Raw genomic sequence first — 22,559 nt, 5'->3', positions numbered from 1 at the left:
CAGGATCGAACTCGGGTCTCTGGTGCTGTAAGGCATCAACCCTACCGCTGGGCCACCATGCTGCCTTGGCATATCTGATTGGATTAGCTAACATGCAAAACAAAGCTTTTCACTCACTGTACCTCCGTACACACAACAATGATAAACCGAAATCCTACTGCGGGGACCGAAATGGTGAGTTTAGAAGAGTTCAGGAGAGTTTGAAAAAGTGTCATGTTGAAGACCTCCTTCGACTATGTAGAAGACCTCCTTCGATCTCCTTTGACTATGTTGAAGACTAGCTTCGACTAGCAACGACTAGCTACGACTAACTTCGGGAAAATTGGACACCGAATAGTGGAGAGTGAAGACGACCTCCTTTGATCTCCTTCGACCTCCCTTCGACTTTGTTGAAGACTATCTACGTCTACCTTCGACTACCCTTGATTACCTACGACTAACATGCCGACCTACTACGACCTACTATGACTAAACCTATGAGTAAAAACAAAAGCATCAATTTTTCCATGGCGACCTTTTTTTACCCGCGGGCATTTTTCAGCATGTTGAAAAATACGCCGCGATCTAGCTGAGGCCTCGAGTACTCGGGGACTGCTCTCGAGCATGAAGGAGAGTTACGAAGACCTCCTGTCGACCATGCTGCGAGTATGAGTCGAGGGCAAACTCTTCTCAACTCGCCAATTAGGTCGCTGCAGTGGGACGGCCCCATGACCATTTACATGCTTACAGCTGAGTCCCATCACAAGATGCCGAAAGGTTGGTCCGTGGGTGAGACTTTAGCCTTTGCCATCTAATACCCCCTCGCCTCCCCTGTTGGCCCAGAATAGTGCGTCAGCCCAGGCAATGTCCGTCAAAGTCTCCCCCCGTCACTCCCTCTTCTCCCCTCTCCCATCAGGCAAGAGGTACAGGAGTGCGAAAACGCACACCTCCAGATTCAGGGACAGTTTCTTCCCAGCTGTTATCAGGCAACTGAACCATCCTACCACCAACTAGAGAGCAGTCCTGACCTCCTATCTACCTCATTGTAGACCCTTGGACTATCTTTAATCGGACTTTACTGGGCTTTATCTTGCACGATATGTTATTCACTTTATCCTTTATCTGCACACTGTAGCCGCCTCAATTGTAATCATGTAAAGTCTTTCCACTGACTGGATAGCAAGCAACAATAAGCGTTTCACTGTACTACAGCACACGTGACAATAAATTAAACTAAGATAGTGGAAGATCGACACAAAATGCTGGAGTAACTCAGCGGGACCTGCAGCATTTCTGGAGAGAAGGAATGGGTGACGTTTCGGGTCGAGACCCTTCTTCAGACTGAAAGTCATGGGGAGAGGGAAACTAGAGGTGTGAAAAGGTTCGGAACAAATTGGAGACCGCACTGATGACCAAGAAAATGGAAATATCGTTATGGCCGCAAAAGATTTATGCGATCTTGAGCGGGGGTGCGTGGGGGCAACTGGAACTTGATTTACCTATCGCATTCTCAGGGACAATTTCTTCCTGGGCTGTTATCAGGCAACTTAATCATCCTGCCGCAACCAGAGAGCAGTCCTGAACTTCCATCGACCTCTTTGCTGACCCACGGACTTTCCTTGATCGGCTTGTACCTTGTACCTTGCGAACAGTGCACCAGGGACAATTTTTTTTTAATCAAGCCAATTAATCATGCCAATTAACTTACAAACCGGTAAGGAAACCGAAGATCTCGGAGAAAACCCACGCAGGTCACGGGGAGAACGTACAGGCAGCGCCCGTAGTCGGGATCGAACCCGGGCCTCCGGCGCTGTAAGGCAGCAACTCTACCGCTGCGCCACCGTGACTTTACATTGCACGAAAACGTTATTCCCTTATCATGTATCTATACGCTGCAAATCGCTCGATTGTAACCATGTATTGTCTTTCTGCTGACTGGATAGCACGCAACAAAAAGCTTTTCACTGTAGCTTGTTACACGTGACAATAAACTAAACTGAACTAAACTAAACTAATCCTGCATACATTGAATGAAGGCAACTGGAAGACTCAGAAGTAATCACACTAACTATAACTAACTACCTCAACGTTAAGATTGCAAGCTCTTTAAGTAGCTGTTATGTTTCATTTTTTTCGACTGTTGATGGATCTCACCAGCAGTTTGTGTTTTCTATGTCCATGTTCGCGGCACTGAGCGTTTACATAGAGTTTTTATCCGTGAATGACTCCTCACAGTTCATGGAGACCGACTTTGGTCGCTGTAATCAGAGCTGTCCGCTGTTCTCGATCGCCGCTTCTTTGGTCGAGTCCCGTGTGCTTTTCAGCAAAGTCATGATGGTCGAGCCGCCGGTGCCCCTCTCTCCCAGGGACGGCGAGGCCTTCTGGAGGACATCTGTAGGATCGGCCCCCAGCTTGGCCTTCTCCGCCTTGGCTCGTGCCGCCAAGATGGTGATGTAGCGGGTGACCACGGTGATGTGGTGGTTCCTGAGGCACACGAGGGCCGCGATGCAGGCGTTGTAAGCGTCTCGGAGGCCGGCACTGGTGTGGCTGGCGACGTACTCCCGCGCAGAAGGGCCCAACGCAATAGCTTGGATAAACGCCTTGTGCCGGGGTGGCATATAATCCCTCATCCTTCGGAGGAATTCAGCTGTCAATGACAACATAATACACCAAGTATTGTCAATGTTAAATCTAATCAAAAACACTTAAACAAAATTTTTTACTTGTTGCTTTTTCTACCTGCACTTTTTTTAAACTATTCGTACTGTTTTTTATCAGGAACTGGATTGTTTTTATTTATGCGTGAAATGTTAAGTTTTTATGTGCGATGCTCCGGTATTCCCTGAGAAACGTCTTCTCATTTTGCACTGTACAATTGTTGCTTTGCATGATGACAGTAAAAGGATGATAATGATAATGATAGTGAAGGCTAGCACACCTTATTGTCTTGGCATGTATTTAGTTTAGCTTAGAGATACAGCGCGGAAACAGGCCCTTCGGCCCACAGAGACCCCGCACATTGACGCTGTCCTGGGCCAAGATTAAGAAAAGCTTTTTTGTCGCGTGCTATCCAGCCAGCAGAAAGACTTGGGGCAGCACGGTGGCCCAGCGGTCGAGTTGCAGCCTTACAGCGCAAGAGACCCGGGTTCAATCCTGACCACGGGTGCTGTCTGTTCTCCCCGTGACCTGCATGGGTTTTCTCCAGGTGCTCTGGTTTCCTCCCACACTACAAAGACGTGCAGGTTTGTAGGTTAATTGCCTTTGGTAAAATTGTAAATTGTCCCTAGTGTGTGTAGGATAGTGTTAGTGTGCGGAGATCGCTGGTCAGCGCGGACTCGATGGGCCGAATAGCCTGTTTCCACGCTGTATCTCTAAACTAAACTAAACTATACATGGCAACAATCAAGCCGTCTACAGTTTACAGATACAGAATAATGGGAATAATGTTTGATGCAATCTATCGCCCAGTAAAGTCCGATAAAAGATAGTCTGAATGTCTCCAATGAGATAGATGGTAGGTCAGGACTGCTCCTCAAAGTGTGCGACTTAGAGTCTGAATTTCGATAATGCATTTGTATCAATTAACCTAGGTAATATTCCAATTAAACTTAATACTAGGTTCCCTGTTGATAGTAACCAAGCAACAAATACGGAGATATGAGTCATTATATTTCATAGCGACAGTATCAGAAAGGAGGCTTGCTGGTATTTGTCAATTTTGGCAGCACTCCCTTAGTATTTTTTCCAATAATCCTAAATTTTATTTGTTGAGTAGTCTGTTCAGTTTATTAATTTTGTTGATTATTTCTCCAGTTAGCTTTTTTTCCCATTGAATTTTACTGTTGTCACGACAGCTATGGATTTCAATCCAAAATGACCCCTTTGTGTGCAATCTAACATATCACTTTTTCCACGCTCTATCTCGAAACAGAAAGCAGAGGCCTAGTAATTATCAGGAGTAATTATCATAAAAGGACTGGACAAGCTAGATGCAGGAAAAATGTCCCCAATGTTGGGCGAGTACAGAACCAGGGGCCGCAGTCTTAGAATAAAGGGGAGGCCATTTAAGACTGAGGTGAGAAAAAAACTTTTCACCCAGAGGGTTGTGATTTTGTGGAATTCCCTGCCACAGAGGGCAGTGGAGGGCAAATCTCTGGATGGATTTAAGAGAGGGTTAGATAGAGCTCTAGGGGCTAGTGGAATGGCGGTGCTGGCTCGAAGGCAGGCACGGGTTATTGATTGGGGACAAGCAGCCATGATCACAATGAATGGCGGTGCTGGCTCGAAGGCAGGCGTGGGTTATTGATTGGGGACGATCAGCCATGATCACAATGAATGGCGGTGCTGGCTTGAAGGGCTGAATGGCCCCCTCCTGCACCAATTTTCTACCTATGTTTCTAATGGGACTTTACTGGGCTTCAGCTTGCACCAAACATCATTCCCCTTATTCTGTATCTGTACAGTGTTTTCCAGACTGGGATAGCATGGCAGAGACTGTGCTTACCACTTTCCTCGCTGTGACGTATTCCCAAAAACTCATCGAAGGACTGCAGCGTGGAGCTCTGTGCCGCACTTCCGCCCGAAAACTGCCTTGGTTCTTTCCACACTCCATCGTACACAAGCCCCTCTGGAAAGGCTGGGTTGTCCTTCCACCTGCAGGAAGATGAGCCCCACGTGAGGTCCTGTTGAAGGAAGACGCCAGCAAACTGTCTGCGTCGAAACGGGCCCCTCAGCCCACCAGGTCCACAGCGACCTACACTCACCCATTCACACTAGCTCTATGCTACACAATTTGCAGAGGCCAATTAACTTACAAACCTGTGCGTCTTTGGAATTTGGGAGGCAAGAAACCCACGTCAATAAAGGGAGTGCATACAAACTCTGTACAGACAGCATCCATAGTCAGGATCGAACTCAGGTATCTGGCATCAACTCTACCACTGTGCCACAATGTTTAATATTGTGGATGTTTCTGATTCCACCACCTCCTCTTATAGCCCGTTCCAGATATCGACCACTTTCTGTTAAAAGAAAGACTTCCCTTTTGATCTACTTTGAAACGCCTTCCTCTCATATTGTCACAGTTGTCAGGAGTTATGGGAGAATGAGGTTAGGAGGGAGAGATAGATCAGCCATGATGCAATGGTAGAGTAGATGGGCCGAATGGCCTAATTCTTCTCCTATCACTTATGAACTTGTAACCTTATCTTAAACATCGTCCTCTTGTTTGCAACCTCCATCGAGGATTATGACTATCTACTCTATCTGGGCCTCTGATAATCTTACATACATCCATCAGATCACTACTCAGTAGAATCAATTATTTGATTGTAACTCCTTTCCATGAAAGGGTTAAGATTTTAAGAGGGAAGTCCAGTTTGGTGCAAACAGTCCCCTCCTTCACTCCAGGTAAGCCAAAGCCAGCCTATCCAATCTTCCCCCATAACTGAAGCTCTCCGATCTAGGCAGCTCCCTGGTGAATCTCCTCTGCACTCTCTCCAACACAATCAAATCCTTCCCACAATAGGGCATTAGACAATAGACAATAGACAACAGGTGCAGGAGTAGGCCATTCAGCCCTTCGAGCCAGCACCGCCATTCAATGTGATCATGGCTGATCATCCCCAATCAGTACCCCGTTCCTGCCTTCTCCCCATATCCCCTGACTCCGCTATCTTTACGAGCCCTATCTAGCTCTCTCTTGAAAGTATCCAGAGAACCGGCCTCCACCGCCCTCTGAGGTGGAGAATTCCACAGACTCACAACTCTCTGTGAGAAAAAGTGTTTCCGTGTCTCCATTCTAGGGCGACCAGAACAATGCCCAATAATTCTGACCAGCGCAGAGCACGTCTATTCATATAGAGTGCTCTGATCTCATAACGTGCATTAAAGGTTGCATTAAAAGTACATTGAAGACCATGATAGTCTTTAAGAACAGTTTAGTTTATTGTCCTGTGTATATTGCTCAGTATAATGAAAGGATACAGTCAAGCTGGAACGGATACAGAGAATATTTACAAGGACATTGCCAAGACAAGAGGGTCTGAGCTACAGGGAGAGGTTGAGTCGACTGGGACTGTATTCCGATGAACGCAGGAGGATGAGGGGTGATCTTATAGAGGTGTATAAAATCATGAGAGGAATAGATCGGGTAGATGCGCAGAGTCTCTTGACCAGAGTAGGTGATTCGAGGACCAGAGGACATAGGTTTAAGGTGAAGGGGAAAAGATTTAATAGGAATCTGAGGGCTAACCTTTTCACACAAAGGGTGGTGGGTGTATGGAACAGGCTGCCGGAGGGGATAATTGAGGCAGGGTCTACCCCAAAGTTTAAGAAACAATTAGACAGGTTCATGGATAGGACTGGTTTGGAGGGATATGGGCCAAACGCAGGCAGGTGGGACTAGTGTAGCTGGGACATGTTTGCCGGAGTGGGCAAGTTGGGCTCTATCACTCTATGACTCTAAGACTCTGAAAGCTTTTTTGTTGCGTGCTATCCAGTCAGCCGAAAGACTATACCTGATTATAATCATGCCATCCACATTGTTAGGATACAGGATAAAGGGAATAACATGTAGTGCAAGATAAAGTCGAGAAAAGTGAAATTAACGATAGTCCAAGGGTCTCCAATGAGGTAGATAGTAGCTCAGGACCACGCTCTATCTAGTTGGTGATAGGATGGTTCAATTGATGTATGACAGCTGAGAAGAAACTGTCCCTGAACCTGGAGGTGTGCGTTTTCACGCTTCTGCACGTCTTGCCTGATAGGAGAGGGGAGAAGAGGGAGTGACTGGGGTGAGACTAGTCCAGATTGTTGATGGTACATTATAAAAAATTTGGGCCAAATTGGATTAAGAATTTAGGGGATAAAATTAACATAATCCATTGATTGAACGGACTGCTGATTCATTGAAATGCTAATTGAATTTTAATATTATATACATACCCAGACAGAAAGAGTCGAATTATTCCATAAAATACAGCAGGGTCGACATACTCTGGGGAGAAAAAACACGTTCTTCGTCATTAAAAGGAAATTTCATTCAGGGGAATGAAATAGGCCAGTCCGTGGAGGTAGATTACGGAGTGAGATTTGGACAAGGGTTGACGCTAGAATGATCTAAATCTACTGAAGCAGAATTTGTTAAGCTGGAAGGGGTGCAGAGAAGATTATATAAAGATGTTGCCAGGACTCGAGGGCCTGAGCTATAGGGAGAGGTTAGAGTCATAGAGTGATATACAGTGTGGAAACAGGCCCTTCAGCCCAACTTGCCCACACCGGCCAACATGTCCCAACTACACTATCTTTTCTTGCAGAGTCAATGTTTCAGGTCAAGTGTTTAAACCATTTTCTGGTTATATCTCATCGCTGAAACTATCATGAACGTTGGGCAGTAACGGAGACTGGTGCAGACTGTCCCTATCCCATTGTGGTGGGTGCAGTCCTCTTCATCGGATGTGGGGCCATGGACAACTGACTACCTCAGCTCCAAGCATCCTCCAGGGGGCCTCAGTATCATAGAGCTTAGAACAGTCGATCAGAGGAACAGGTCCTTTTGCTCGCTATGTCTATGGCAAGCATAATGCCAAAACTAAAGATGGACACAAAATGATGGAGTAACTCAGCGGGTCAGACAACATCTCTGGAGAGAAGGAATAGGTGACGTTTCAGGTTGAGATCTTATTTCAGGCTCATCAGTCCATAACCTTGTCTTACCCGGCTGCCCATGATCCATATGTGTCGGAAGGGACTGCAGATGCTGGTTTAAACCAAAGATAGACACAAAATGCTGGAGTAACTCAGCGGGACAGGCAGCATCTCTGGAGAGAAGTAATGCGGGGCGCTTCGGGTCGAGACCCTTCTTCAGACCTTCAGAACAAGATCAGCTGAGTAGCTGAAGAACTTTTCAAAAGGACGTCTAATATAGTGACTCAGGGAGAAAGAAGAGAAACAGGGAGAAACGACCCGAAACGTCACCCATTACTTCTCTCCAGAGATGCTGCCTGTCACGCTGAGTTACTCCAGCATTTTGTGTCTATCTTATCGTCAATGCCCTGACAAGTGAAAGCAAGCATATCATATGCCTGCTTTAGCGCTCAGTCTACTTGTGTGGCCACTTTCAGGGAGTTGTCAACTTGGACCCCAAGATCCAGCTGTATATCTCCTTCTTCTTGCCTATGGTGTGCACAGCCTAAAGTTGTAGGACAATTGTTCTATTTGATCTTATTTGATTGTGCACGCCAGGTTGATTGCATTCGTCGAAACAGGGAGGACCACGTGAAGGTTGCAATCTCCCACCCCCCTCTATATATCAATGCTGTTAGGAGCTGAAGCCTTCAGAGTCCTGGGAGTCAATATCATCATCAGGTTCTCCTGGACCACCCATATTGAGGCAATAACCAAGAAAGCACACCAACGCCTCTACTTCAGTAGAAGTCTCAGGAAGTTCGACCTATCCCCTACAACTCTCACCAACTTCTACAGATGCGCCGTAGAAAGCATTTTATTAGGGTGCATCACTGTACGGTTTGGGAACAGCTCCATCCAAGACCGCGGGAAATCGCAAGGAGATTTGTGGACGCAGCCCAGACCATCACACAAACCAGCCTCCTTTCCATTGACTCCATTTGCACCTCATGCTGCCTCGACATGGCCAGCAGCATAATCAAGGACGAGTCACATCCCAGCTACACCCCCCTCCCATCAGGCAAAAGGTATAAAAGTATGAAAATGCACACCTCCAGATTCAGGCACAGTTTCTTCCCTGCTGTTATCAGGCCACTGAACCATCCTACCAACAACTAGAGACCCTCGGACTATCTTTGATCGAACTGGCTTTACCTTGCACTAAATGTTATTCATATTATTCCCTTGATCATGTATGTGCACAGTGTGGACGGCTCGATTGTAATCTGCCTGGATAGCACGCAACAAAAGCTTTTCACTGAACCTTGGTGCACGAGACAATAAACTAAACTCAACTAAACTCATACAATTTAATTGCAATTGTACATTTCCTGGGGTTATCTGCACTGGAGGGAAGACAGCAACGCCTATCCATGAATTGTTCTTAAGATAGACACAAAATGCTGGTGTAACTCAGCTGGACAGGCAGAGAGAGAGAGAGAGAGAGAGAGAGAGAGAGAGAGAGAGAAGCAATGGGTAATGTTTTGGGTCGAGACCCTTCTTCGCAGTCTGGAGAGTCTAAAGTCTGAAGAAGGGTCTCGACTGCTGCCTGTCCCGCTGAGTTACTCCAGCACTTAGTATCCACCTTCGGTGTAAACCAGCATCTGCACTTCCTTCCTACACACTGGAAGGTTCATCAGTCACCATTATTTTGGGTGCTCAAACAATCAAGCACTGTCAACAACAGCCGGCCAAAACTCACCGTCCATCTTCCTGAACGCCTTGTTCATCTTTCTGATTGATTCAGCCATCTCTAGCAAAGCAGTCTTCATTAAATCATCTTCGTTCCTCCAGATCGCTTCGGTTGCAGCAGCAATAGCCTGTTCAAAGAGACAGAGTGATACCGCTATTAGAAAAGCAAAATAAACTATCATGGAGTTCCCTTACTGCAGCACAGTGGCACAGCGCCAGAGACCCGGGTTCCATCCTGACTATGGGTGCGGTTTCTACGGAGTTTGCACGTTCTACCTGTGACCGCGTGGGTTTTCTCCGGGTGCTCTGGTTCCCTCCCACATTCCAAGGTTTGTAGGTTAATTGGCTTCTGTTAATTGTCCCCAGTGTCCAGGACAGAACTAGTATACTGGTGATCGTTGGTCAGCGTGGACTCAGTGGGCTGAAGGGCCTGTTTCCACACTGGATCTCTAAAATTAATCTTAAACCTATGTTTATATTCTTCATATTTCCTTATGCAGTAAGAGGCCATGCCCAGTCTTAGTCATTACTCACTTAGTTCTCTCTAACCTGGGTAGGAAAGAACTGCAGATGCTGGTTTAAATCGAAGGTAGACACAAACTGCTGGACAGGCAGCATCTCTGGTGACGTTTCGGGTTGAGACCCTTCTTCAGGCCTGTTCTGTCTAACCTGTTCTACACAGAACATAGAACAGCACAGCCTAAGAACAGGCCCTTCGGCCCACAATGCTCGTGCCAACATGATGCCTAGACCGACTCTTATCTACCCGCACATAATCCATATCCCTCGAATCCTTGCATATCCACAGGCCCGTCCAAAAGTCTCTTGAATGTCATTATCGTATCTGCCTCTTTCAGTCACCAGCCTCTGAACATCTCCTTTAAACTTTGCCTCTCTCACCTTCTCTCTCTATTCCCGACAGCTCGTCCCATGTCCTGCTGGCCAAGTTTACACCCTACAATGAAACTAACGCAGTTAAATAGGAACTGAGGATGCTGGTTTATACCGAAGATACAAGGACACAAAGTGCTGGAGTAACTCAGCCGGGCAGGCAGCATCTCTGTAGAAAATGGACAAGTGACGTTTCGTGTCGGGACCCTTCTTCAGACGAAGCTGCAGCATAATGACCGGCACAGCGGTAGGTGCGGTGACATCAGTGGAGAAGTCGCAGGGCGGGCTTATAGGGTTGGAGAGTTTTAAGGGCCTGTCCCACATGGCGATATTTTCGGTGACTGCTGACGTCATAGCAGTGTCGCCAAAAGATTTTGAACATTTTGATAAAACACCGCGCATCACGCATCATCACGCCGCGTATTTCTCGGTGACCCGATACGTCAGTCAATGATGCCGGCAGTCGCCGAAAATATCACCAAGTGGGACAGGCCCTTTACAGATATGGAGAGATTCCATTTCTAGACACAGGCAGGCTTCTTTGCAACAGAGAAGACACAGGTGGGATGTAACTAAATTGTAGAAACAAGTGTAGACAAAAATAACACAGAGTGCTGGAGTAACTCAGCAGGTCAGGCAGCATCTCTGGAGAACATGGATAGGTGACGATTCGGGTTGGGATTAACTGTATCATGTGCTGCTTTGTCATGCCTCTCCTCTCACCCAGCAATCTCACCACTACCCAGCCCCCACCCCCCACCCCCCTCCTCTTCCTCTCTACAATCAATCTGAAGAAGGGTCCCATTCTGAAACCCCACCCATCCATGTTCTCCAGAGATGCTGCCCGACCCGGTGAGGTAGTCCAGCATTTTGTGTCTCTCTTCGGTATAAACCAGCATCTGCAGTTCCTTCCTACACAGAAACAGACCCTTCGGCCCATCACATCCGTGTCAACATTTCCAGCCTGGGTGACATGTTCTGACTGTCTACCGTATCTATGTCTCTCATAGATTTGTATACTTCTCTCAAGTCGCCCATCAACCTCTGACGTTTAGCTTAGTTTAGTTTGGAGATACAGTGCAGACACAGGCCCTTCGGCCCACCGAGTCCGCACCAACCAACGATCCCTGCACACTGGCATTATCCTACACACACTAGGGACAATTCACACTTATGCCAAGCCAGTGAACCTACAAATTTGTACTGCACGTCTTTGTAGAGAACGTGCGCAACGAGGTGAAAATTGATGATATTAATGTTATCAGGGGCAGTTTGCCATGCTTATAGGAAAATGATTTTAATGTTTTAATTTTAATGGAAATCTTTTAGGACCGAGATGAGGAAAACCTTTTTCACACAGAGAGTGGTGAATCTCTGGAATTCTCTGCCGCAGAAGGTAGTTGAGGCCAGTTCATTGGCTATATTTAAGAGGGAGTTAGATGTGGCCCTTGTGGCTAAAGGGATCAGGGGGTATGGAGAGAAGGCAGGTACAGGATACTGAGTTGGATGATCAGCCATGATCATATTGAATGGCGGTGCAGGCTCGAAGGGCCGAATGGCCTACTCCTGCACCTATTTTATATGTTTCTATGTTAAAGGACTAGACAGGCTAGATGCAGGAAAAATGTTCCCGATATTGAGAGGGGTCCAGAACCAGTCGCCACAGTTTAAGAATAAGGGGTAGGCCATTTAGGACCGAGATGATGAAAAACGTCTTCACCCAGAGAGTTGTGAATCTGTGGAATTCTCTGCCACAGAGGGCAGTGGAGGTCAATTCACTGGATGTTTTCAAGAGAGAGTTAGATTTAGCTCTTAGGTCCAAAGGAATCCAGGGATATGGGGGAAAAGCAGGAACGGGGTACTGATTTTAGATGATCTGCCATGATCATATTGAATGGCAGTGCTGGCTGGAAGGGCCGAATGACTGAAGGGCCGAATGGCCTACTCCTGCACCTATTGTCTATTGTCTATGTGCCTTATTCCTGATGTCATTTCAATGTTTGAAGTGCACTCTGCCAGAAGATTATCTGTGTTAGCAAAATTTTAGTTCAGAATGGAACACATTCCTTCAAAACAACCCATTGTTCTGCCCCAACATGGAGCGGTGGCAGCTGTAATCGACATGATGGTTCTAATGATTTAACAATGACTGCTAAGCAACAGTCACGCTAAATTATGATCTTGAACTTGGCCTGAACATCGGAGTGAGACTGTTGTTGGAATTAAGACAATGCTCAGATTAGTCAGGTGCAACATAATGATGCAGCAAGTATGGCTGGAATTGCAAACATTTCCTGATAGAACAATGATATCATCCAGGGTCATAAATAAAACACCTGCATTTGCTCAAATTGCAATTAACCCTTGTAGTTTCTTCACCGATATATCTTATTGCCAATGTAGTTGAGAATGGACTCGGTCCATCTGAGAAGCTCGGTCCCCTGATCCTTGTTTAAATCAGTTTAGTTTATTGTCACGTCGAAGGCACATTAAAATCACGAGATCTGGGTGTCCTAGTTCATCAGTCACTGAAAGTAAGCATTCAGGTACAGCGGGCAGTGAAGAAAGTAAATGGCATGTTGGCCTTCATAACAAGAGGAGTTGAGTATAGGAGCAAAGAGGTCCTGCTGCAGTTGTACAAGACCCTAGTGAGACAACACCTGGAGTATTGTGTGCAGTTTTGGTCTACAAATTTGAGGAAGGGCATTCTTGCCATTGAGGGAGTGCAGCGTAGGTTCACCAGGTTAATTCCCAGGATGGCGGGACTGTCATATGTTGATAGAATGGAGCGACTGGGCTTGTATACACTGGAATTTAGAAGAATGAGAGGGGATCTTATTGAAACATATAAGATTATTAAGGGATTGGACACGCTAGAGGCAGGAAACATGTTCCCGATGTTGGGAAGAGTCCAGAACCAGGGGCCACAGTTTCAGAATAAGGGGTAGGTCATTAAGAACGGAGACGAGGAAACGCTTTTTCACGCAGAGAGTTGTGAATCTGTGGAATTCTCTGCCTCAGAAGGCAGTGAAGACCAATTCTCTGGATGCTTTCAAGAGAGAGTTAGACAGGGCTCTTAAAGATAAAGGGATATGGGGAGAGGGAAGGAATGGGATACTGATTGTGGATGATCAGCCATGATCACAATGAATGGCGGTGCTGGCTTGAAGGGCAGAATGGCCTACTCCTGCACCTATTGTCTATTGTCTATTGTCTGCAGCAAAAATCTTTTTATGCGTAGGAAAGAACTACAGATGCTGGTTTAAATCGAAGGTAGACACAAAATGCTGTAGTAACTCAGCGGGTCAGGCAGCATCTCTGGAGAGAAGGAATGGGCGACGTTTCGGGTCGAGACCCTTCTTCAGACAATAAAGCAGTCTTACAATCTTACAATCAAGCCATCCGCAGTGTACAGATACAGGATAAAAGGAATATTGTTTAGTGCAAGATAAAGTCCAGTCAAATCCAATTAAAGAAAATGTGAGGGTCTCCAATGAGGTAGATGGTAGATCTGGGCCGCTCTCTAGTTGGTGGTAGGATGGTTCAGTTGCCTGATAAAATCTGGGAAGAAACAGCCCCTGAATTTGGAGGTTTGCGTTTTCCCACTTCTGCACCTCTTGCCTGATGGGAGAGGGGAGAAAAGGGAGTGGCCGGGGTGAGACTGGTCCTTGGTTATGCTAGTGGTCTAGCCGAGGCAGCGTGAAGTGTAGATGGAGTCATTGGAAGGGAGGTTGGTTTGTGTGATGGCCTCAATCATTCAGTACACCTTTACACCTGCAGAGGTGTGAGTCTTCACACCTTTGCGGTAGGACTCCGTACCTTGATGCCGTGAACAGCAGCCAGTTCTACCTCCAACGTTACCAGAAAAAATCCCTTCAAGCTCTCCCCTCCAGGCAGTGCAAAGATCGTGTCCAAGTTCCTGGAAGAAATTTGTTACCATCTAGTGGTCATACAAAATACCAGCACATGAATAGAAAGACAATTTTGCATCACAAGCTTTTTAATAGTCAAAACAGGTCCGTTTTAATCTGTTTGACACCTCCAATTTTTGTGAAGAGATAGACCGATCTTCCAGCAGCCAGAATTATAGTGACATTAAATGAATTGTTCCCCATTCCAAAGATGACCAAGTTGTTAGTCGGTGGGGTCGTTTTTTAAAAAACATTTTAAAAAGGGGTGGCACTGCTGGAGAGTTACTGCCTTACGGTGCCAGAGTCCTCGATCCTCACTCCGGGCGCTGTCCGTGAGGAGTTTGTAGGATCTCCCTGTGACCGAGTGGGTTTTCTCCGGGTGCTCCGGTTTCCTCCCGCACTCCATACTTCCCACACTTACAGGATTGTAAGTGAGTGTGGTTTGGGCAATGCTGATGGTCTGATCTACCTGGTGGTGCTTTACTAGCCAAATGCGTAAACCCCATACGGACAGTACCCACGGTTAGAATCGAACCCGGGTCTTTGGCGCTGTAAGGCAGCTACTCTACCGCTGCACCACCTTGCCGCCCAACTGCTGGAGAAAGAATGCTGGAGTAACCCAGTGATCGGGGCAGCTTCCATGGAGAACAAGGAGGTTTTGGGTCGGGACCCTTCTTCAAACCCATAAAGATGATTCAGAAAGAGTCTCGTGAGGACCTGTAACATGTTACCTGTAGAGTCAGAGAGTCATAGAGTGATACAGTTTGGAAACAGGCCACTCGGCCCAACTTGGCCACACTAGCCAACATGTCCCAGCTACATTACTCTCACCTGAGTTTGGCCCATATCCCTGTAGAAGCAATGAAGGCAGAAACCCTCCTCACACTTACACAGTGGAGGTTTTTGTTATCTCCACTGACCTCCTCACGGCTTCCGTTCCTATCCCCATCCCTCCCAATCTTATTAGACTCTCACCTGCTAATGACCTTCCTCTTCAACTGTTTCCACCTATCACTTGCTAACTCTTGCCCAACCTCCACCTCCACCTTTAGAGACAGGCTATCTCCCCTCTACTCTGTCAGTCCAGATCAAAATATCATCCATTCATTGCTTTCCACACATGCTGCCTGACCTGCTGAGTTCTTCCGGCAGCTCTCGTTTTCTTACTCCACATTCATCAAGTAACCCGCTGGGGCTCCTGAATTACCTTTCCCTCCAGTGCTGTGAAGGAAGAGTCCTTAAGGAGGCTAAAGCTCTCAATCTTAATACCTCATAAAAATAAGGAGTAAGCCATTTACAACGGAGATGAGGAAAAACGTTTTCACACAGAGGGTTGTGAATCTGTGGAGGCCAAATTTCTGCATGCTTTCAAGAGAGAGTTGGATAGAGCTCTTAAAGATAGCGGAGTCAGGGGATATGGGCGAAAGGCTGGAACGGGGTACTGAGTGTCTATGATCAGCCATGATCACATTGAATTGTGCCCACACCGGCCAACATCTCCCAGCTATACTAGTCCCACCTGTCCGCGTTTGGTCCATATCCCACCAAACCCGTCCTATCCATGTACCTGTCTGTTTCTTAAATGCTGGAGGAGTCCCAGCCTCAACTCTGGGCAGTTCCTTCCATGCACCCACCACCCTTTGTGTGAAAAAGTTACCCCTCAGATTCCCATTAAATCTTTTTCCTCTTCACCTTAAAACTGTGTCACCTGGTCCTCGATTCACCTGCTCTGGGCAAGAGACTCTGTGCATCTACCACTTCTGGGCAAGGGACTCTGTGCAGTAATGCAGCGGGTAGAGCTGCTGACTCAGTGCACCAGAGGCCCGGGTTCGACACAGACATAGAAAACATAGAACATAGAAATTAGGTGCAGGAGTAGGCCATTCGGCCCTTCGAGCCTGCACCGCCATTCAATATGATCATGGCTGATCATCCAACTCAGTATCCCATACCTGCCTTCTCTCCATACCCTCTGATCCCCTTAGCCACAAGGGCCACATCTAACTCCCTCTTAAATATAGCCAATGAACTGGCCTCGACTACCCTCTGTGGCAGGGAGTTTGCGAGTTTTCCCTGTGACCCAGTAGATTTTCCATTCTCATATATCCTGAGCAGGGTTTGAAGATTAATTGGTTATTAAAGATTGCCCCTAATGCAGGTAGATGGGAAAAACTGGGAAGGCCTGATGGGAATGTGGGAGAATAGGGTATGATTGGTGTCATGGGGCCATTTCCTCCTTTCCCTCAAATCCCTGATCAAAACTACAACTATCATCTATCAAAATCTTATCTACTCTAATAACCATTAATGCAGTCATAGACTTATGTGGTATGAAAACCAGCCCTTCGGTCCAACTTGTCCATGCTAACCAAGTTGCATATTTGAGTTTGTCCCATTAGCCTGCTTTTGGCCCATAATCCCTCTAACGTCAGCTCGACATAGACTACAAGACCTACACCAAACCCAAACCAATTAGGAGCAGATGAGGGCATTCAATCCAATTTGTGATCCCAGCTACAAAGACAGATGTATACAGCAATTCGTTCTTCCCCCGCACAATTAAAGCATGGAATAATCTCCATCCAACTATAGTTACCCAACCAGATGCAACTAAATTTAAAGTAGCTCTTTCTTCCCAATAACCCTTTCTGGCTTAAGCCCTCCCTTCACCACCTCCAGTTTAAATTCCATTTGGAATATTTTGGAGGACCAAGAAACCAAGAACCAAGAACGTGTCTCTAATGGCTAATCTCTCTTGACGAGTGTCTAGGGTTAATGGGAGAAGGCAGGAGAATGAGATTAGGAGGAAGAGATAGATCAGCCATGATTGAATGGTGGAGTACTCAATGGGCCGAATGGCCTAATTCTGATCCTATCACATATGACCTTAAATCTTTTCTCTCTTATCATCTTTAATGCTATAAAGAATGAAACAAAAGTTGATAGGCATAAGTGTATAATAGAGAATATGTCATAAGGTCATAAGATCATGTGATAAGAGTACAATTAGGCCATTCGGCCCATCGTCTACTCTGCCATTCAAACATGGCTGATCTATCTTTCCCTCCTAACCCCATTCTTCTGCTCTCTCCCCATAACCTCTGACACCCGTACTAATCAAGAATATATCTATCTCTGCCTTGAATATATCCATTGACTTGGCCTCCACAGCCTTCTGTGGCAAAGAATTCTACAGATTCACCACCTTCTGACTAGCGTTGTAGGGATTTGGGGAAATAAAGAAATAAAGAGGGGAGATAGCATCAAAGCTAGCATGTGCTCAGTGGGCCAAATGGACTTATTCTGTGTCATTAGAAGAACAAACGATGTATTAGCACTTCACACTCCCAAATTCTCTTGCACTGCTTGAAAGGTATTTGAGATATTTGCACATTACTGCAGGGAAAGAAGCATTCATTTACTGACCACTTTCCTGTTTTTAGCGTTAGTTATAACTTTGGTTTTAGAGATACAGCGCGGAAACAGGCCCTTCGGCCCATCGAGTCTGCACCGACCAGTGATCCCCGCACCCTAACACTATCGTACAGACCAGGGACAATTAACCTGCAAAACTGTAAGTCGTTGGAGTGTGGGAGGAAACTGAAGATCTCGGAGAAAGCCCACGCAGGTCACGGGGAGAACATACAAACTTCATACAGACAGCGCCTACTGTATAGTCAGCATCAAACCCAGGTCTCTGCCGTTGTCGGACAGTTGTTCTACCGCTGCACTACCGTGTCCTCCTGAGTAATTTTACTGTTTGTTTGCCTCGTTGTCAACTTCCCCTCAGCCATCAATGAACCATTGTACATTTCCTTGAACATCGTCTGCTTTGATCTGTCCTTTTCACACCTTACATTCTCTTTGTACCTTTCCATATCCCTCCCTCTCCCAGACTCTCAGTCAGGAGAAGAGTCTCGACCTGAAACGTCACCATTCATTCTCTCCAGAGATGCTGCCTGTCCCACTGAGTTACTCCAGCATTTTGTGTCTATCAGCATTTGCAGTTCCTTCCTACACTCTCCTGGCTCGATGGGCCGAAAGGCCTCCTCCTGCACCTATTGTCTATGTTTCCTCACAACTTACAGTGCAAAATGCATCAAGAGAATAGAGAACAAAGAGCCTCAATACTCACCCTACCTCCATGGCACTGGAAGGGTTCACCGAGGAGATATATAAAAGGAATTAAGGAAATAATTAGCATTTTCCACAATTTAGTGTTGAAAAGCAAGATTATTCACCTTCCAAGTGAACACTAACAACTTGCAAATGAAACATGAGAATTGTGGCCTCAAATTATACACACCTCCGCTCAGTCTGCCTAAACCTACCTGATCTCCAGGTTGCTAAACACTTTAATAGCCCTGTCCCACGGTACGAGTTCATTCCAAGAGCTCTCCCGAATTTGCCCTGATTCAAACTCGGAGATTTACCGTAATGGCCGCTCGTCGGTACTCGGGGCTCTCGAGGACATTTTTCAACATGTTGAAAAAGCTTCACGAGTCTTCCCGAGCTTACCGCGTTTCCCGAGTACCTGCCGTTAGCGTTACAAGCCGCTAAGAGACGTCCTTGAGCTCCGACGTACCCACTATGTACATTCTACGTGCTTACCACGAGTTTGATTTTTTTTTAATCGGGAGAGCTCTTGAATGAACTCGTACAGTGGGACAGGGCTTTAACTCTCCCTCCCATTCCCACACTGACCTTTCTGTCCTGGGCCTCCTCCATTGTCAGGGTGAGGCCCAGCACAAATTGGTGGAACAGCACCTCATATTTCGCTTGGGTAGTTTACACCCCAGTGGTATGAACATTGACTTCTCTAACTTCAAATAACCTTTGCTTTCCCTCTCTCTCCATCCCTCCCCCTTCCCAGTTCTCCGACCAGTCTTGTACTGTCTCCGACATGTTATCTCTGTTTGTTTTGTTGTCACCTTCTCCCAGCTAACAATGATCTATTCTACATTGTCCTTGATCTCCATTCCCTATGTCCTGGTTTCACACCTTACACTTCATTATCAACGTACCTCCCTCCACCTGACATCAATCTGAAGAAGGGTCTCGACCCAAAATGGCACCCATTCCTTTGCTGTGGAGATGCTGCCTGTCCCGCTGAGTAATGCCCCTGTCCCACTTAGGAAACCTGAACGGAAACCTCTGGAGACTTTGCGCCCCACCCAAGGTTTCCGTGCGGTTCCCGGAGGTTGCAGGTGGTTGCCGGAGATTGCAGGTAGTGGAAGTAGGTATGGAGACTGACAAAAACCTCCGGGAACCGCACGGAAACCTTGGGTGGGGCGCAAAGTCTCCAGAGGTTTCCGTTCAGGTTTCCTAAGTGGGACAAGGGCATCAGCATGCAGGTACAGCAGGCAGTGAAGAAAGCTAATGGCATGCTGACCTTCATAACAAGAGGAGTATAGGAGCAAATGTTGTACTCTACAGTTGTACAGGGCCCTGGCAGGGTGGGAGATTGCAACCTTCACGTGGTCCACCCTCTTTCAACGAATGCAATCAACCCAGCGTGCACAATCAAATAAGATCAAATAGAACAAGTTGTCCGACAACTTTAGGCTGTGCAAGTCATATGCAGGAAGAGGGCCCTGGCGAGACCACACCTAGAGTATTGTGCGCAGTTTTGGTCTCCAAATCTGAGGAAGGGCATCTTTGCTATTGAGGGAGTGCAGCGCAGGTTCACGAGGTTAATTCCCGGGATGGCGGGACTGTCATATGTTGAAAGAATGGAGCAACTGGGCTTGTATACTCTGGAGTTTAGAAGGATGAGAGGGTATCATATTGAAACATATAAGATTATTAAGGGATTGGACACGCTAGAGGCAGGAAACATGTTCTCGATGTTGGGGGAGTCCAGAACCAGGCGCCAGAGTTTACGACGTTTTTCTTGCCGTTTTTGTTGTTTCCATTGTCGTCAATATTTATCTGATACGCTGGATCTCCGCTCGTGCAGTGCGCCTGAAATTACGTTGTATGTATTTACAATGACAATAAAGTGTATGATTATTATTAAGAATAAGGGGCAGGCCATTTAGAACGGAGATGAGGAAAAACATTTTCACCCAGAGAGTTGCGAATCTGTGGAATTCTCTGCCTCAGAAGGCAATGGTGGCCAATTCTCTTGATGCTTTCAAGAGAGAGCTAGATAGGGCTCTTAAAGATAGCGGAGTCAAGGGATATGGGGAGAAGGCAGGAACGGGGTACTGATTGTGGATGATCAGTCATGATCACAGTGAATGGCAGTGCTGGCTCGAAGGGCCAGATGGCCTACTCCTGCACCTAGTGTCTGTTGTCTATTGCCTATTGTCTAATTTTAATAATCATAGATGTTGGGAGGTCACATTGCAGTAATGTAAGATGTTGTTGCGGTCACGTTAAGAACAGTTACTCCAGCATTTTGTGTCTATCTACATTGTAAACCAGCATCTGCAGCTCCCCCCCCCCCCCCCCCAAACACAATTATTGTATTGTGTTATGAGTATTGAGTATTGTGTTCAATTCTGGGCACCGTGTTATAGGAAAGATGTTAAGTTGAAAAGGGTGCAGAGAAGATTTACGAGGTTGTTGCCAGGACTCGAGGGACTGAGCTATAGGGAGAGGTTGAGTAGGGTGGGACTCTATTCCCTGGAGCGCAGGAGGATGAGGGGTGATCTTATAGAGATGTATAAGATCATGAGAGGAATAGATCGGGTAGATGCACAGAGTCCCTTGCCCAGAGTAGGGGAATCCTCCAAAATAGGTTCAAGGTGAAGGGGGAAAGATTTTACAGGAATCTTGAGTGGTAACCTTTTCACACAAAGGGTGGTAGGTGTATGGAACGAGTTGCCGGAGGAGGTAGTTGAGGCAGGGACTAAGAAACACATAGACATGTACATGGAAATGACAGGTTTAGACGGATGTGGGCCAAATGTAGGCAGGTGAGACAAGTGTAGCAAGGTCATGTTGGTCGGTGTGGGCAAGTTGGGCCGAAGAGCCTGTTTGCACACTGTATCACTCTATGACTCTATGACTAAAGCAATTCTGTGACGTGATTGATGGTTGATGTGGACTTGGTGGGCACAAGGGCCTGTTGCCACACTATATCTTTCAATCGTTCAATCAATTAACCTCTAGGACTTCAAAGGTTCATAACCAATTTTGAAACTATATTTTTCTATTATTCACGTCTATTTGAATAAAGTCTATTTGATTTTTGACGGCATTTCGAAGTGTCCATTACTGAGTGTCCCAGGGCCATTGGGGGGTTTGGGGAGGGGGGTCTTGGAGTGTGTCAGGAGAGACCTGGTTTTGCTCAGGGGTAGGGTTGCCAACTTTCTCACTCACCAATAAGGGACAAAAGGTCAAAATAAGAGACAAATTCCCCACGGCAATTCGTTGACTGACTCGGCCGTGGCTGGGTGAATGATGAGTTGGCCCGGGTGCTGGACTTCACACAAAGCCCAGCCGGCGGGCCAGCTGAGGAGGTTTGGACCAGGCACCCCATCCAAAGTCCGGCACCCCATCCAACTCATGAACCGATGATCGGCCATGAGAAGGAGGGGTGGTGGTGGTGTCGGCGGTAAGCGAAGGTCCGGAGGTTGGACAGCTGGCCGGGCTGCCGACCGATGGGGCCACGGGCGAGGCGCTGCTGCTGCTGCACTCCATGGGCTGCACTACGTCGGGACGGGTGAGGCGGGGCCGGATGCGGCACTCCGACCCGACAGCCCCCTCGACCCGAGTAGTAGCAGTCAAATACGGGACAAGGGCGGTCCCGTGCGGAACAAACCCATTTAGCCCAATATACGGGATGTCCCGGCTAATACGGGATAGTTGGCTACCCTAGCGATGGAAGGGTCCAACGTTGAACATTAGGGAGGGGCAAAGCTCCCTCACCCAGGGAGTGCGACAGGACCTGGTGGTCAGTGGGGCCATGGACAAAGTAGTGTTGGGGAGAAGGGGGATGTGGGTGGATGGGGCAAGTGGGACTCTACCTGAGGGTTGAAACACCCAGCAAACACTTCTAGTGTAGTATAGAGATACAGGGTGGAAACAGGCCCTTCGGCCCACCGAGTCCGTGCCAACCAATCATCACCCCCATGTTTCACCTCCATGTTACACTAGTTCTACCCTACACTCTAGGGACTATATACAGAAGCATATTAACCTACAAACCTGCATGTCTTCGGGATGTGGGAGGAAACCAGAGCCCCCGGAGAAAACCCACGCAGGTCACGGGGAGAATGTGCAAGCTCCGTACAGGCAGCACCCGTGGTCAGGATCGAACCCGTGTCCCTGGCGCTGTGAGGTAGCAACTCTACCGCTGCGCCACCGTGCCACCCCAGCACTGCAATGAAGTTCTCCAACTTGCCAGGGAATGGAAGATATAGAGTCGGAGAGGAAAATATAGTCTGTTTG

The 22,559-nt window shown here is 47.0% G+C and overlaps 1 protein-coding gene across 1 annotated transcript in view; it reads right to left on the bottom strand.

Annotated features, from left to right (window-relative positions):
- Positions 1–1,267: 1,267 nt before the first annotated feature.
- Positions 1,268–22,559, bottom strand: part of LOC116967402 (indoleamine 2,3-dioxygenase 2-like) — a 31,434-nt gene continuing 10,142 nt past the window's right edge. The window contains exons 5-10 of the mRNA XM_033013923.1: positions 18,295–18,309; positions 14,068–14,167; positions 9,368–9,485; positions 6,925–6,976; positions 4,484–4,632; positions 1,268–2,626 (exon numbers count right to left, since the gene is read on the bottom strand). Of these exons, the coding sequence (XP_032869814.1) occupies positions 2,244–2,626; positions 4,484–4,632; positions 6,925–6,976; positions 9,368–9,485; positions 14,068–14,167; positions 18,295–18,309 (817 nt within the window). The 3' untranslated portion in view covers positions 1,268–2,243. The remainder of the gene's footprint in view (positions 2,627–4,483; positions 4,633–6,924; positions 6,977–9,367; positions 9,486–14,067; positions 14,168–18,294; positions 18,310–22,559) is intronic.

Source organism: Amblyraja radiata, chromosome 39 (genome assembly GCF_010909765.2).
Source record: "Amblyraja radiata isolate CabotCenter1 chromosome 39, sAmbRad1.1.pri, whole genome shotgun sequence".
In the NCBI taxonomy this organism is placed as follows: domain Eukaryota; kingdom Metazoa; phylum Chordata; class Chondrichthyes; order Rajiformes; family Rajidae; genus Amblyraja; species Amblyraja radiata.
The sequence above is the reverse complement of the archived record's forward strand: the minus strand, read 5'-3'. Positions and strand labels throughout refer to the sequence as shown.